General features: G+C 41.7%; 1 protein-coding gene across 2 annotated transcripts in view; it reads right to left on the bottom strand.

Moving 5' to 3' along the window:
• Positions 1-632: 632 nt before the first annotated feature.
• The window catches only part of Tmprss7 (transmembrane serine protease 7), a 40,218-nt gene continuing 23,162 nt past the window's right edge, over positions 633-17,688 (bottom strand). For both annotated transcript variants that reach the window (XM_027412587.2, XM_035444640.1), the window contains 8 exons: positions 13,571-13,707; positions 11,791-11,898; positions 9,301-9,411; positions 8,370-8,486; positions 7,333-7,504; positions 5,465-5,733; positions 3,397-3,533; positions 633-1,007 (listed from right to left, as the gene is read on the bottom strand). In XM_027412587.2, coding sequence (XP_027268388.2) covers positions 837-1,007; positions 3,397-3,533; positions 5,465-5,733; positions 7,333-7,504; positions 8,370-8,486; positions 9,301-9,411; positions 11,791-11,898; positions 13,571-13,707 — 1,222 coding nt within the window. In that variant the 3' untranslated portion in view covers positions 633-836. The remainder of the gene's footprint in view (positions 1,008-3,396; positions 3,534-5,464; positions 5,734-7,332; positions 7,505-8,369; positions 8,487-9,300; positions 9,412-11,790; positions 11,899-13,570; positions 13,708-17,688) is intronic.

Below are 17,688 nucleotides of genomic sequence, written 5' to 3'. Positions count from 1 at the left end.
CTCTCTCTCTCTCTCTCTGGTTTTGGTTTTTCGAGACAGGGTTTCTCTGTGGCTTTGGAGCCTATCCTAGCACTCGCTCTTTGTAGACCAGGCTGGTCTCACTCACAGAGATCCACCTGCCTCTGCCTCCCAAGTGCTGGGATTAAAGGCATGCGCCATCACGCCCGGCCCCCACCCCCCGCCCCACCTCAGTTCTTCTCTTACCGTACTGCTTTCTATCACTTTAGTAAAGACTGCAAACCCCTAGTTCTGTGTGTGGGTGGATCCGTGCTTCCATTTGTGTAGAGGTGGATCAGTTTCTCTGTGTACAGCATGCCCCTTGGCAGCCAAGGTCTAACATGATGTGGGGAGAACAAATTGGACTGGAAAGCAACACTTTCCTCCTTCACCAATTACCGAATTTTGCTTTATGTCTGTTTGTGAAATACCATTTCTTTGTGCACTGAGTTTTGTGAGAATGCTAACAGTCAGGTATGGCTTCCCTGAAATTTCTTAGCTGTGTAGCATGTTTGCAAGCATCTCTACCTGCATTGGAACATGTAGGAAGGACACCTATCTTAATTCCCATTTTATTTTACAAGTTTGGTTTGTGACATTACTTTAGTTTTCTTCCATCCATGAGTCAATAACATTTTGCTACCTTAGAATGAATATCATTATACCCTTGGGGAATTTTTATAGAATACATATTAGTTTGTCTACCTTGCAATGTACATCAGATATCCTCAATCTGACATTTCCAGTTGAAAAAAAATGATTAAATTTATTGATAATATTTACACTTTTTTCAAGAATCTATCATGTAAGTCACAGTTTAAAAAAATCAACTGGTGCAGTTACAAAAGAGAAGGAACATACTTATGAATCCAGGGAACAAAATTTGACACCCTTGTGTAAACACCAGGAAAATTTGGTCTTCCACATCCATGTCCCCAGCTAACAATGCCAGTCAGAATCCATCTTCCATCACTCTTTCTTCGACAAGACAAGGGTCCCCCTGAGTCTCCCTACACAAAAAGATAATGTAAGATAATGTAAGCATGAGGGCATGTGTCTCCTGAGCACCAAGTCCATCATTTATGTGTCTAATACTTTGTGTTTGTTCTGAAATAGTTTTGCTTATGTGACCCACTATGCAAGAGAAAACAATTCTCACAAATCCTCAAAGAATTAACTACTAGTAGTCATTGCAGCTGCAAAAAAAAAAAAAAAAAAAAAAAAAAAGGAAAGAAAAGAAAAAAGAAAAAAGAAAAAAGTAGCAATAGCAGGGGCTATCTAATTAGTGTTGGCTATATGCCCAGCAGTGTCTGGGTTCATTTCACCATCATAAAAACATCATGGTTATCTCGGAAGACTGACTTCCATTTGTGGACCATTCAGCTTCAGCAGCTGGTTCATTGACCCAAGGTGAAAGAAGAAAAGACATGGTCAACCAGGTCCACTGAAGCAATCCCAAGAGCTGTTGGCTGCCAACTGTTTCTATCTGAGAATGCCTCTGACATCTCAGCTCCACCGAGCAAATGCTGTAATAATTTAAGATTTAACCAATCCCTATAGCAGGGCTCTTTAGGTCTAATATCGGGGTTTTTTGTGTTTCTAATTTGGAGGGTAGGTAAAATTACAGCTTAGATGTGAAGGTAAGAAAGTGCTGTAGGTTCTGACTAGTAGGGAAGCCAGGTCTTTATTATTATTGCTGGCTCTATAAGTCTAATTTAATGCCCAAAACTTTGTGCTTGTGTAGAGCACAGCTGTGTAGCTGGCCAGCCACAATAAGCTCCTAAAGTATACTGACATTGGTATTGAGAAAGGAAAGGGTTTGCATCCCACCCAGACTCTCACACCTACTGGCTGTACAACTTGGGGGAGGGGGGACTATATTTACTCTGTGCTATAGAATAAGGCTAAAAGAATGATATGAATGAATTTATATATAGGACCTTGCCCCAAGCTTGCTACTAAATAAAATCTCAGAAGATGGAAGTCATCTTTATAATAAGATAAGGCACTGGCATTACAACTAAAGTTGGAAAGATGTGGGAAAGACCCCCCCCCACTCCTCCTTATGCTCCAAATCATCTATTTGCTCAGTGTAGATCATGGAGGGATCTGCACAGATTGAAATGAAAAGCTCAGGGTAATGTCCCCAGAATGTAACCTACAGCTATCCGTTTCATTCCCAGGGCAACCGTGAAGCCTACACGAGTGTGCTCTGTCTTGGCCTCCTTCCTCTTCCCATCCCCAGACTAAGCATTAGAGTAACAGGTAAATGAACCCCGTAGTTTGTTGCTGATGGAACAAGTAAGAATGATGAAGCATTCTATGTGTGTCTATGTGTGAACACAATTTTTTTCCATATATTTTATTTTTTAAATAAATTTATTTATCTATTTTACATCCTACCCCAGTTTCTCCACCTTCCCTTCTTCCCAGTCTCTTCTCCCTACCCCCACTCTGTTCCCACCCACCCCCCAAATCCATTCCTCTTCCAGTTCGGATTAGGCAGGTCTCCCATGAGTATCAACAAAACATGACTCATCAAATTGCAGTGAGACTAAGCACCTCCTCCATGTATTAAGGAAGGGAGGGAGAAGGGAACTGGGATTGTCATGTAATTCAATCTTGTTTGTAATTCAAATAAAAAAAGTCAAAAAAAAAAAAAAGACTTGAAAAAAATAAAACAATAAGAAGACTGGCAAAGTGATCCAGTATGAGAAGAGTCCCAAGAGCCAGTTAAAGAGCTGAAAACAGACCCTGTTCCCACCATTAGGAGTCCCACGAGGACCAAGCTACAGCTCATGCTGGAGAGGATGTGGAGCAAAGGGAAAACTCATCCATTGCAGTGGGAGTACAAACTTGTATAGCCACTTTGGAAGTCAGTGTGGCAGTTTCCCAGAAAACTGGGAATCAATCTACCGCAAGACCCCTCTTGGGCATATACCCAAAGAATGCTCAATCATACCACAAGGACACTTGCTCAACTTTATTTGTAATAGCCAGAACCTAGAAACAACCTAGATATCCCTCAGCCAAAGGATGGATTAAAAAAAAAATGTGGTGCATTTACACAATGGAGTAATACTCAGCTGTTAAAAACAAAGACAGCAGGAAATTTGAAGGCAAATGGATGAAACTAGAAAAAAATCATCCTGAGTGAGGTAACCCAGACAGAGATGCACAATATGGTATGTACTCACTCATAAGTGGATGGTAATTTTTAAACCCATTCTTTCTCCATGTTTCCCTAGTCTTAGGCAACTGAATCATAATTAGTGTTTGGGCAGTTCAGATGGAGGAAGGACAAGGACTGCCCTAGATAGTCCCAGGATTGTGTACATGAAATATGAATGCATTTATGGAAAGCACAACATGTTAGTGACATGAAGGAGGAAGACTTACTTTGCAGGCATCACTCTTGCCGGACATAACCCCTGCACAGAGCATCCGGGAAGTGATGATTCCGTAGGTGGAAACACAGATGGTTTGATCTATGAGCTCTACCTCTGCTTGCTGCAAAACCGAGGAGCCCTTTTTATCTGCAAGGCACATTGGGGATAGATTTCATGGTGATGGTAAGGATTACACTTCCTCCAGGTTTCACTTGAGCAATCGGCTCAGATTATCTCCTTTCAGACTCAGAGTGATTCTCTTAAAGTGAATTCTATTAGCCCCATTTTGCTTCCAAAGAAATGAGGCCTTGTAAAATTAAAGCCTTGCCCAATGGTACACAACCAGAAAGTAACATCAGGACACAGCCAAAGGTTTGGCTTCACCATATATCCACTGAGCTACTGTGCCACTACGTCCTGTGGGCCTGTTAACCAGCAACTGCTAGTACCAGTGTTTTCAGTCCAGGAGGGCTCCTCAAAAGGAGACACATAACTGATGTATGGGAATCTCCAAGGATCCATTAAAACTGACTTTTTTTTTCTATGGCATCTTCCTTTCTAACTTGCCTGGCTATAATGAGCCAAAAAAACATACATATACACTCATGCTCTTCAAGAAAGTGTCTCGAGTGAGTTGGGTATTCTCTTGCTGTAGTGATAGATGATGAAAGTGTTGGTTAGGCTTGTTTATCAACTCGAGAAAAGCTGGAGACATCTGCAGACAGAGAATCTCCATGGAGAAAATACCCCCATCAGATTGATCTGCAGGCAAGCTTGTGGGGCATTTTCTTAATTCATGATTGATGGGAGAGGGCTCAGATACTGTGGGAAATATCATCCCTGGGCAGGTGGTCCTGGGAGGTATGAGGAAGGCAGTTAATATAAGCTTGAGCAGCAAGTCAATAAGCCTCAGTCCTCTATTGTCTCTGATTCAGTTTCTGCCTCCAGGAACCTGCCTTGAGGTCTTGCTCTGACTTCTCTTCATGGTGGACTGTAGACAATTGCAGTGAAATAAACCATTTCCTCCTCAAGTTGCTTTTGGTCATAGTGTTTCTCACAGCAATGGAAAAGCAAACTAAGACAAGATAATAAAATCACCAGGCACAATAAGATACAAGCAGAGTTGTAAGTGTGCAAACAGCTGCCATCTGTCCCTCCTTGGGATTCTTAGACCTCAGCAAACTGTATTTGGTGGTGAATGTCATTACTTCTATAAGTTCATAAGGGTGGTGAGACTCTGAGAAAGCACCATAGTGGATCTTTAGAGTATCACACCAAAGCTGTGGAGTAAAGTGCAAAGTTACATGAACTGTATCTGCCGTTTCCCCTTGGAAAAGCATCAAAGGGATCTGAGATTCCAGGAGCAATAGATGGGTACTAACCCTACAGGGAAACACTCAAACAGCTTTGCATTCTCTCCCTTGCTGTAAATTCAGCTACAAATCATGAGGCATGGGAAACCTGGGCAAGTTGGATAGAGAGGCTTCCCAAGCATACAGCCTGACCTTTACATACATACAAAAAAAAAAAAATCCTTTTCCGGGTATATGAAGGAATTGCAAAAAGCAATTCCCACTGGGTGGAGTGATTCTAGGATGCCTTGATGCCTGGGTCAGAATTTGTAGTCTGAGGTGTGTCCTGGCTGGATTTCTTTCTCACTCCCATCCCTTGGTCAATAGTCCTAGTGTGACACACATTTACATAACCTTCTATCCAGACAGTTGTCACGGTCGACACTGTAAGGTATTCGCATGTGTGGTGTCTCATTTACAAAATGAATCACTTCTTTAGACGAAAAGGAAGCCTAAAAATAAAAATGAATTGCTTTCCAATAGTGAGGTGCTTAGGCTTTCCTATATTGGGGTGCCTACCACCAGAGTTTGAGAAGGGCCCATACTGACAATTCCTCTCTCCCGCTATCAATTGAGTCCTGCTTGTTTTAGGGCAGGTGAAAAAAAAAATCACAAAACACTGATAATAAACCCCCTTCACTGAGATGGTATATTCAAATCATCTCTAAGTCAGCACGGACGTCTTTCCTTTGCAGGGCAGGGGCATGACCCTTCACTCATACACACCTGTTTCATGCCTTCGCCCCCATCCAGTCACCCAGCACTTCTCCCCACCGCGCACTTTCTGGCCAGCGGGGGGAATACATATTGGCTGAATGAGTTGTTTCAGGGTCTCAGGCCAGGCTATACTGAGCTGTAGCAAAGCAATATCATAGTCAAAGGTTTGACTGTTATAGTATTCGTGGACGACAATCCTTCTCACTGGAGACACGAACTTGGCATTCCCCTGTACATACATCCCAAGGTGTGCAGTCCATGGAGTGGGGTCAGACAGCCTGGCAGAAAAGGAATGAAAGAGAGTTAGCAAATTGTTTGGAAGCAAGTACTTACAGAGCCATGGAGATTGGAAAATGAGGGTCTTACTGCCAGGCCCTGTCTTAACTCCTGGTTCTATTCAAGGACATAGCAAGAACCACAGCCTCCCTTGTCTTCTTGCTATACACAGCAATGGAATAACCTATTGGAGTAGTAGCAAGTTACAGTGGCGTTCCAGAGAATTCGCTCATTGGTATCTTGAAGAAATACCTCAAATATTTCTTGCCCTCTGATGTCTCATGAACCACACACAGATCAAAAATGCAGGTAGCTACAATTAATTTGTTATATTCCTTTACTTACGCTGTTATAGACACACAAGGACAGTAAGGTATTGTTTGGGGGCCCTTTTACCAAAGTCAAATAAAATGACTATCAACAGATTAGCCATTGAAGTGCTGTAAGCCTCAAAGCATTAAGGTAATACTTAATTCTTAATTAAATACTTAATTCTGCAAGCTATCAGAATTTTTACAGATCAGTGTAGTGCTTACTAGGCCTTGGCCAATTCACCTGAGAAATGGAGCTCCATCATAAGGTTTAGTCTCCCACAGAATCAATGTAGCAGTCAGGGAGAATTAGGGGTGCAGAGAACATGGACACTGTGGAAGAGAGCTAAGGACAAGATCCACAGAATGCATGCATTAATCTGCTGAGGAGACATCTGAGTATACCGGAGATCCAAAGACTCTAAGGTTAACATATTTGGAGCAGTTATTTCACTTTTTGATGAAGCTACTTTAGTAATTAACATGAATCCTGTAAGCTCCAGGAAAAGCAAAGACTCAAATGGTGTAACTTCACTGTAATACTCTAAAATTTTAGATTAATTGATGTTTGGTTTTACCTAAGATCCAGCAGATCTCAGCTAGGTTTAAGGGGGGGGGGTTGTCTTTTGAGGATGGGTTTTTTTGTTTTTAGATTTACTTATTTTTATGTGCATTGGTGTTTTGGCTGCATGTATGCCTGTGTGAGGGTGCCAGATGCCCTGGAACTGGAGTTACAGACAGCTGTAAGCCACATGGGTGCTGGGAAATGAGCCCAGGTCCTCTGGAAGAACAGCCAGTGTCCCTAACTGCTGAGCCATCTCTCCAGCCCCTAGGTATAAGTTTTATGTGAGGTTTTATTGTATTAAGTTTTGTTTTCACCCTTATTAAAGAAGAATCTGTCCCAAAATATCCCCATTGGCAAAAGCAAACAGAGCCCTTCTGATGACAGTCCTGACTTTTGGTATCCCTGCATCATCCAGAAGAGATCCCGGCTCTCCAGCAAATACTGCCCTCCTCTACATTCCAGACACAGACTTAGGTTTGCCCCTATGGTTTGAAAGCCAGTAGCATTTTCCTCAGCCTAATGAAAGCATGTCCAGCCTTGGTGCTTCCTTTGTGTTCTTTTTCTTTATGTCAATGATACCTAAAAACATAAATGGCATACAACTGGTTACCCCCACCCAAAGACATAAAAGAGCCCAACTAAATTGATCATTTCCACCAGGAAGTTTTTTCCCCAAACCAGAGGTCAGATGTATAGTTTTGAGGGTGACGATTGGGATGCTCTACCTGTTTCCATGGAAACAATGGGCTGCAGAGAGAAGCCACTCCCTGGAGATGACTGAGGCACCACAGTAGGCCGATCCAACAAAGTGGAGGCTCACCTGCCATGGCCAGGTCCCCTCTTGGGAGTCATAACCCCCAACGATGCGGTGGAGGGAGGAAGAACTTCTGCTACAGCCTTTGGGAGAGGAAGGGTCATATAACTGAAAGGAGGGGAAGGGTCATATAACTGAAACACACACAGAGAACCGGAAATTCAATCACATCTATGGCCGAGTTGGGAACTGACTCATCAAGTCGTCAGTTGGAAACCTCCTGCTTATCTAGCAGAGAGGAAATCTATTGGTCTATCTGGAACCAGCACCAACACAGCACCACCCGTTTGCTTCTGAGAGCATGCCCTGACTTGGCATCTACGCACTGATGCATGGTGAGGGAGGAGGCCTGGTCGTAGCAGCTGACGTAAACAGCAGTTCGTGGTGTTACTATGTGGAAAAGAAACAGGAAGTTCCAAACATAAAATAATTGATAATGACTTTGAAGTTGTGCTAATTTAGAAGAGAATTTGTAAGTCTAAGATGTGGCCATCTATTAAAAACTTCGTTATCAGTGCCATTGCTCTCTGGTGTAAATGGCATCCTTACATACTGATAAGGATGTAGCATGATTACCTGTTGCCCCATGATTAATTAAAGATCACATTACTAAGGAGAACATACGGCATAAAGAATCCTGGTGTTGTTTTTTACAGAGTCCCATCTTACTAAAAGTCATCTACCAGGCTTCACTGCTTTACACACAGGTAATTTTTTCCTTGATTGGAAATATTAGAAAACATCCTCTATTATCAAGAAGGAAGATGGAACAAACCTCGGGGCTTTGATTTCTTTGGAACAATGTCAGATTCAGTTCACCAGTAAGTATTGTTACTTCCTAGATCCATAGCAACCTCTGTATGAGGAATGGTACTCTGAAGCGATGAAAGTGGACAGTGGATAAAGGAAGAGGAAATGCAGGAATCAACGCAAGCCCTTTCTACGCACCGCAGCCTTCTTCGTCACTTCCGTCTGGACAATCCACTACCCCATCACATTGCGCATTTTGTTTCTGGAAGCATATGTCATTGCCACATTTAAAGGTCCTCTTGGTGCATGGGATGCCTAAAAATGAGCCAAAAGAAGAAACCGTTTTGGTTTTTGTTGTTGCTGTTTGTGGTCAGAAACAGATTTGAGGGAATGACGTGGAACTCTGCAAAAAGCGGTGTCAGACACAGCATGGCTATTTTCTGCTTTGGAAAAAGCTGGCGGAGGAAAGTGGGGCCACCCCGACAGGGACCTTTCCCTTCATTTAAGCATGTCCATTGGAAGGCAGGCAAATAGCACACAGCTGAGATTCATTCCAGCTGCCTCTCCATATCATGGTGAACACAAGGTAAAAAAAAAAGTTGGCCGTATCAATGGCCTTGGGTCATGACCTCTTAGCTATTGCCTAGTCTTACTCTCCAAGAAGGAAAAAAAATGTCATAGCACACCACAAGCAGTCCTTTTAGGTTGTTAGGGGGGAAATAAGGGCGAGATGGTCTGAATCACAATGCGTTTGTTCACAACCTATAAGATTCACTTTCTGTGGCAGTCCTCACAGTGTCTGACTGGCTCCTCTATCACAGACCTTCATTGGCTAACCTACAGCCAGCATGAAAAGCAAGTATAACCACAAAAATGTGGGAATATTTGCACATGAGCACATCTAAATCCACCCCACCTACTGTGAGCAGGTATGTCATTGTTTTCTTCAATGGGTAGGATTCTTAGAACAAGAGATACCAGGGCTAAAACTGAGAACAGCCGGGGGAAACTGGGGCACAGTGATCTCTCTGAATACACCAGAGCTGTTTGGTTCACTGAGGTTCTGAATACACCAGAGCTGTTTGGTTCATTGAGAAAGACCAGACAGAGTCCTGTGTGTCCTTCTCACTCCTAGTGCAGTTCTGCTCATCCTGGCCGTCCTCACAGTCCCAGAAGCCATCACAGACCAGGGGGCCACGCTGCCGGAAGATACTGGCATTGCAGGCAGGTTTAGCAGTCACTGTGGTGGGAGACAGAAAAGTCATGAACAAAGAACATCATCTGGACTTTCTGATGACCAATAGTGTCCCTCTATGAACCTTAACATGGCAAATACAATAGGGAAATAGAGTATGTTTTCTTGAAATGACCTATCCCTGGAAAAAACCAGATGTTTAGTATAACTCCTTACTTTGATATAACTCCTTGTATAAGGGTTTGTCAGATCTTGGTTTTGCTATGAGGTAAGTGTGTTTAAATCAAGTAATTTAAGTAACTTTAACTTGTTGCATCATAAATAACCATACTTTGTTTTACTTTTGAGACAAGATTTCACTGAGTAACCCTAACTAACCTGGAACTCACCACGCAGACCAGGATGACCCCTGAAATCAAAGAGATCCACCTGCCTCTGCCTCCTGAGTGATGGGATTAAAGATGTGTTCCACCAAGCCTGGTATAAGTAGCCCTTGTCTAAGAAAACAACTTCTCATTAGCATTTATTTGAGTTGAACTTGCCTACCCTCCCAAAGAAGGTCCAATTGGCTGAAATGGGAGATTTTGTCTCATCTCTTTACCTTGGGTCCCTGACCAAAAATAAGAGGTGTTCACAAAAAGTTTGGTGAATAAGTTAACAAATGTCAGATCTTAAAGGATATCAGACTTGTGGTCCACATGTGAAACCACTTGAAAATTGTTTGATTCTAATGCATCTATAACCTAAACACCACTGACTCCTCTTTGACATACTTCTTGAATTACCGTCACAGTCATGGCAGGCATAGTGTACCAGCAAGCACCTTTAGAAGGGCATGTTTTCTCGGTGATTTCTGGATTATGAAATTTAGCGGTTTTACTTCCTTGCCTGGGTGACCAGGGTGCTTCTCATCTTAAATCCCCTGAGGGGGTGAGAGAAGTTTATTGTTGCCTTGAAATGGTTGTCTCCAACAGTGCCTAGCTGACATCTGTAGGATAGCTTAAAAACTGATGCCGCAAAACATAATAAGAAAGCATTAGTCCTTATAAAGTAATAGCAATGGCTTTCAGCTGGAGCATCAGAGCAAAGAACAGTAAGGAAGAAAAGGAACCTTCAACCACAAAAATTGCCAGTATTTATTTTCTTAAGAAATAGAAGCCAGGTTGTGTCGGTGTATGTCTTTACCCCAGCTCTCAGGAGGTCAGGTGGAAGTCTTGTGAGTTCAAGGCTAGCCTGGAAACCCTGTCTCAAAAAAAGAAAGAAAGAAAAGAAAAGGAAAGGAAAGGAAAGAAAAGAAAAAGGAAGAGAGAAAAAAGAAAGAAGGAAGGAAGGAAGGAGCAGAATTAAAATATTTTATAGATTTAGACTGCTAATAGGTCATAAACTAAGAAGATTTTTGAATTTAAAATGTGTACAAAGGAGTTAGGGATGTAATTCAGTGATAGAGAACTTACTTACCACATGAAAGGCACTAGGCACGATCCCAGTACACATACACACACACACACACACACACACACACACACACACACACACACAAAAACACACTGTAGAGGCACGGGTTATTTTTATGAACATAATTGTATACAGTTGTAGTATAATAAGTGTAATGTCTGTCCAAAGACATGGAAAAACCATACACCATTACTGTTATAAGAGTATTTAAACACTGAAAAAATGTTGCCAAAACTTCACATTGTCTGGTAAATTATCTTCTAAATATTGTTCCCTGAAACTAGAAATAAATTCAGAAGTAGGTTGCAAATAACAATGAAAAATCAAGATATAATCTCTCTATTTAGACTAGGACTATCCTGTACTCATCCCTCAGTCACTACCAGCATTGACATCACTGTATCTGTGGAAGTGGAGGCAGAAAGACTGTGAGAGCCAGAGGACTCTAAGGAAGCAGTGTCTTCAGACAATGGGACTGGTGCACAAATGAACTCACAGAGACTGTGGCAGCAAGCACATGGCCTCCACAGGTTCAAGGCAGACTGGATCCCAGACGGGGAAGGATATGAGCTAACCAAGAAGCTATCTCCAAATGACCTCTGCTTGCAAAGGAAAAATTATTTTTCTCCAATGGATTCTCAAGTACATTAACTACATGTAAGAGCTGGCTCCATGCCAAGCAGTAGATGGCCAACACAAAACAAACTCAGTAGCATTTGTGTAGACTTTTTTTCTCCTATTGCTCTGCTTGGTATTTTTCTTTCTTTTTTTTAACCTTTCCAGTCTTTTGATTGTATATTATGGCTCCAATTTTGAGCCTATGCAACCCATGAATGCATGATCAAGAAAAAATGATTGGGCTTATTAAGCCATTGAGTTTTGTGATATCTAGTGACCTACAGCAACTACAGAGACTTCAACAGCAAAGATTCCAAGAAACTTTTCATAATGGGGTCATATTACACCTACCACAGAAAAGTTCATCACTTTCATCGAAACAGTCATTTACTCCATCACAGCGCTGGGCCTCAGGGATGCACAAACCGGAGGAGCATCTAAAAGATCCAGCAGGACAAGCTATAGGCAACAATAAATAAATAAATAAATAAATAAATAAATAAATAAATAAATAATGAATGAATGAGAAAAGAAACAGAAAATCTTGACTGGGCTCCTAAAATTCATCAGACTACCTTATACCTTAGCAAAGAATTATGAAGTATCATATCAGTTGGTTAGGGATTTGGTAGAAAAACGGAAGCAATGATAAAATTTCTCCATCCAACCAAGACTATGGGTAATTTTTAATGCATAATTTCAATAAGCAAAGAATAAAAGCAAATTAATGCTACAAAAGGTTAACATAGTAAGACCAGTATCTGCTCTCAAAGCCTAGAGCTCCTGCCTCCTCTCTCACAGCCCATTGTTCCTACCAACTTAACCAGGCTACTCATCAGAGATCAAACCATTGAGCCTGAACTTACGGATGAGTATAACAAAATAATAAATCTTTTCTCCTGTTGTGTGAAAGAACAGAGGCGAACATGTCAGGCCAGCTACCATCCCAGTGGCGGTGGGAAGAGTGGATGGGTGTGCTAGTCCATCATCAGGGTATGTGAAACCATAAGCAATTAAGATGCTTTGCTTCTCCTGTGTCCCCACCGGAAATTCAAACACTAAATATCAGAATGCAGCACAGAAGCAGGTGTGTCTAGAGTTGGCAGAGTAGAACAAGGTACAAAGAAGCTTCTACTCACACCATACCCTCGTGGAATCTCCACTGTGTCACTTTTGTCACTTTCAAAAGGGTCTAAAATATCTACAGCCATTATCTACACTCTGCAGCTTCAACGACATCTGCCAAATGTCTCCTTTCCTAAGACCACTTCCTGGTTATGTTCTGTGGTTTCTTATACAAATTTCAACTTTCTGAAAGTTGAACTATGAGTCACCTCAACCAACAAGCTCTCCCCAGTCCCCCAAAGAGAATACAAAATGCCACTCACAGATCCATTGCATATTGATATAAACACTATGATCACAAGGAGTTATCGCTAGCACAAAAAACATCAAGATGAGTATGGTGTCACATACCGTAATCCCAATACTGTGGAGGCCAAAGCAAGAGGATTGCTACAAGTTCAACACCAGCGTGGTCTACATAGGCTAGCCAGGGTTACACAGATAGAATTTGTTTCAAAGGAAAAAAAATAAGAAAGGAGGATGAGGGAAGGAAATCAAGAAAGAAAGAGCAAAACCGGGCGGTGGTGGCACACACCTTTAATCCCAGCATTCGGGAGGCAGAGGCAGAGGCAGGTGGATCTCTGTGAGTTCAAGACCAGCCTGGACAGGACAGCCTCCAAAGCCACAGAGAAATCCTGTCTCAACGCCCCCTAAAAAAAAAAAAAGAAAAGAAAGAAAGAAAGAAAGAAAGAAAGAAAGAACAAAATATGGGCTTTTTCTATATTTTAGAAGTCATATGAAAAATTGCATTTCAACTCTAAGTCAGTAATATCAAAAGGTTGTTTTTTCTATAATTTAAAATATATCACTAATATATAATTTGATGTGCATTTTATTATTTTGTAGTATATACTACTTGCCTATTTTAAAAGATACACATATAATAGCAAATAACAAAAATGAGGCAGTATTACTTCCTTAAATTCTCAAGGCCTGAAGTAAAGGAGGATTAGCCTTGCTTAGTCATCAAGGTCTCATAGGTTTTCTGAAGTGATTCCAAACTTACGTTGACTGATATTGTAGCTGCCATATTCTACTAAAAGAGGCTTGTCTGAAAGTCTGGAACTACACTGGAGCTGGATGTGAACCAAGGGGCTGGGCACTCGGAAAATGGTCTCATGATCCATGTAGGAGCCACAGTACCTGAGAAGACAAGAATTGGGGAGGACATGTGGCATGAGGTCCCACAGACTGTGTTCCCTTGCCAGTGGGCATCACTGATGCTGTGTCATCCAGGCTCCATGAGTAGAGATGCTTCTGGTAGACCTAACACTAACACCTACTTTGTGTTGTGGAACTGTGATGTGGTAAGAGTTTCTCCTTTGCTAAACAGAACTAACACAGTACTCTTGAGTTGCTGCTTTCTTTACCAACACCGAAAAATTAACAGAACAATGGATCAAATTCTATTAGTTTTTATATTTTTACTGTCAAAAATATGTGACAAGAATGACCTGCTTTTATCCATAAACCCCTCGGTAGAGTGGAGTAGAATCTATGAGCTCAGGCTCAAAATATGCAAATAATCCCACCCACAGTTGGGACAAAAGAAAACAGTATTAATTCAATCTTAATTGAAATCTGATATGCACCCTGGGGCTTGTCCTTGGCAACATTTCAAAGAAGCAACAATTATCCACAGTATTCCCTACCTTGGCCTTTTCTCTACTTCCCATCATTTCATGTGAGCAGGGTTCCCAGGGTTCTTTTGAATAAATGTCACTCTAGTTAATAATTCTCACCATGTGAGCATTGTAGTTAATGGAGCATAGAATATTACTTTACAGCATGATAAGTTAGTTTACTGCCCTGTGTAGGCGCGGCTTTTCCAGTGTGAAACCTGTCAAGTCTCTATGAGAAACAGCTGATATAAGAATTGAGGGAGTGATCACTTGGTACCTGTGAATGCCAAGCACTCTTGGCTCCCAAGACATTTGGGAACTGCATCTGTTCCATGGACCCAAGACTGGCATTCAGAAGCACTATCTACTACTTTGAAGGCTTGAAAAAAAAAAAAAAAAGAATAGTCTTTGGCAGTTGGCTGAAATTCAGAAAGTGAGAAGATATAGCCAGTACCTAGAACACAAGGAAGAAAGAAATGGCTGTACCCTCCATTGGCATCTGGAGTTTTCTTGCAAAGGTGAGCTCCTCTTGGGTGTACTGGTATGGTTTGGAAATGAAGGATCTCCTACAGGATCATGGAGTTGAAATAGTTGGTCCTAAGGTGGTGACCCTGTAATAGGCTGTAAACACTTAGGAGACAGGTTCCAGCTGGAAGTAGTTAGTTAGGGGTAGAATCCTAAGGGTTACATCATTCTGGCTCCTACACTTGCTTCACCTTCTGCTTCCTGGTTGGCCTCTGCAATGTGCCCGGCTGCCCTAAGTTTCTGGCCACCAGACTGAGGCACTCCTCATCCATCACAACAGCAAAACTAAAATCCCCTGAAACTTTGAGTCAAACTAAATCCTTCTTTCTGTCTTTTATGTTGTCATAATAACAAGAAAATTAACGAGCACAGATGCTAAGGGGGGGATCAAGTAGCAAGGTTCCTTTGCACCCATGCTTGGGCTGGAGTTTGAAGAGGGTAAGTGTGCTGTGGGACATGATGGTGGTTTATAGATTAAAAGTATAAAACATGAGAGATCGTGTTTATACTCTGTATACAGACACATGACAAGGAATCATAAAGAAGTGAATGCATTTGTTCAAAGTTCAAACAGCAGAGAGATTTCTATTGACCCAGAATCTGTGCACAAGTTGGTCTGACGCTAAACTCTAGCACTTTCTAAGACACCAAAGGCCTGCTTTGCTAGAGTTGTACAAAGGCCATTATTCACTACTCTAGGATTCCAATGCTGCATTCAGCTGCCCTGGATACAAATACCCCCGTCCATGTTGTCTTATGTTTCAGAGAGACCTTGGATTTCTTCCCATCGACATTGTTTTTTTTTGTTTTGCTTTGTTTTCCGGCTTCTCTGTTGCACCCCACACTCCCTTGACCCACTTCTCAGCTCAGTTTTGACGATACAAAGCAGATCCTTTCTTCTCTAGATGGACAGGACTGGTATGGACAGAGCTAGGGACTTACATCCTGAGAGGACAAGTTGAATCAGATGAGTTTGTTAACACTTCCACTGGCCTAGAGGACTGTAGGAAGAACCTGTTTCAGGGCTTCAGGGAAAGTATTGGTGGCAGGAAGCTTTCCTGGTGTTGGTTGGGAGGAGACTCCAAGCAAAAAGACCTGGATTGTACTTGTTATGAGAGGAGAAACTCCTCTTTCCTTTTCAAAGCATAGTTCGAGCCGGGAGGTGGTGGCACACACCTTTAATCCTAGCACTCAGGAGGCAGCAGCATGTGAATCTCTGAGTTCAAGGCCAACCTAGTCAACAGAATGAGTTCCAGGACAGCGAGGGCCACACAGAGAAATCCTGTTTCAAAAAAAAAAACAAAACAAAACAAAAAAAAACAAAGCACAGTTTGTTCATTCTTAGGTTCACAGCTCCATAAAAGATGGATCAGAGTGTGTGCTCAGAATCTTTGCGTTCATTATATATCAAGTGCAGTGTTCTTAAAGCTTCAGGGACACATTGCACATTGTTTTGTTTTTTGTTTGTTTGTTTTTTAGATGAGGAAGTCTCACTATGTAGGCATAGCTGGCCTGAAACTTGCTATGTGGAGCAGGCTATTCTGGAGCTGCCTTTGCCTCTGGAATGTTAGAATTCAAGGCATGTACCACATACTTTTGACATTGTTTGCATGTTTTCATTGAATGCTAACAAAAACAAATTTAAAAATAACTGTAATCAGAAGGCGTAATATTTTTCCTAGTCAATAAGCTACTAGAAGGCAGGCAAGGTTTGAATTTGAACCTATATAAGAGATACTTGAAGCTGGGCATGGTGGTGCACGCCTTTGATCCCAACACTGGAGAGGCAAACATGTCTCTGTGAGTTGAAGGCCAGCCTGGTCTACACAGTGAGTTCCAGAATAGCCAGGGCTATAGAGAGACCCTACCCCCAAAAAACAAAATAAAAACACAGAAAAACAAAAAGAATATCAGTTACTTGATTCAGACTGTATTTCAAAAATGAGTAAAGACCACATTTTAGTGATGTGTTTCAGATAGGTCTCTTCCAGTGGAAACAGAAGCATGACTACTTTGCAGATTGTCTGTCTAAACAAATGAAAAGGTGCCTTGTTCAGAAAACCTCTTAGAGGCCTGGGCAGATGGCTCAGTGAGTAAGTGCTTGCTGTGCAAGCATGAATACCTGGATTTGAATCCCAGCCTACATAAAGAAAGCCAGCTGCCATGAACATCTGTAATTCAGTGCTGGAGATGTGAAGACAGGAGAATCACTGAGGCTTGCTAGTTGACTGGCCAGCAAAACAAACAAACAAAAACAGCCAGATGTTGGTGGCGCACACCTTTAATCCCAGCACTAGGGAGGCAGAAGCAGGCTGATCTCTGTGAGTTCAAGGCCAGCCTGGTCTCCAGAGTGAGTGCCAGGATAGACTCCAAAGCTACACAGAGAAACCCTGTCTCGAAAAACCAAAAACAAAAAAAAAAAAAAAAAAAACAAAAAAAAAAAAAAAAAAAAAAAAAAAAAAAAAAAAACAGACAAAAACAAAGGTGAACTCTAGTTCAGTGAGACATGGTCTCAAAAAGATACAGCAGAGAGTGATAGAGGACAATAGCTGGTATCAACCTCCAGGATGTCAGCATGTGTATACACACACCCACACACAAATGTACTCTCACATGCATGTACCACACACATGCATGTGCACACACGCACACACATATACTCAAAATCATTTTTCTTTAATAGAAAGAAATGAGGAAGGAGAAAAGGGAGGCTCTTGGGAAGGGAAAATTTCATTCAGGAAATAACAAAGAGAAAAGAATTGGCTGGAAAATACTTTAACTCACACAATACTTCTTTGAGGGTGAATTGAGAAGTTATTCTGCCAAGACAGACCACAGCTGCATTTTTTAATAGTCTTAGGCTTAGGAATAAATCAACAACAATAATATCTAAGGAGCAAGTGAAGAGCTAGGATGATAGGACCTCCGTGATGGATTCAGGAATCCAGGCACCTGTATGTCTGAGATTCTTTCTGGT

The sequence above is a fragment of the Cricetulus griseus genome, chromosome 4 (genome assembly GCF_003668045.3).
Source record: "Cricetulus griseus strain 17A/GY chromosome 4, alternate assembly CriGri-PICRH-1.0, whole genome shotgun sequence".
Classification (NCBI taxonomy): Eukaryota; Metazoa; Chordata; class Mammalia; order Rodentia; family Cricetidae; genus Cricetulus; species Cricetulus griseus.
This window is presented reverse-complemented; position numbering and strand designations above follow the sequence as displayed.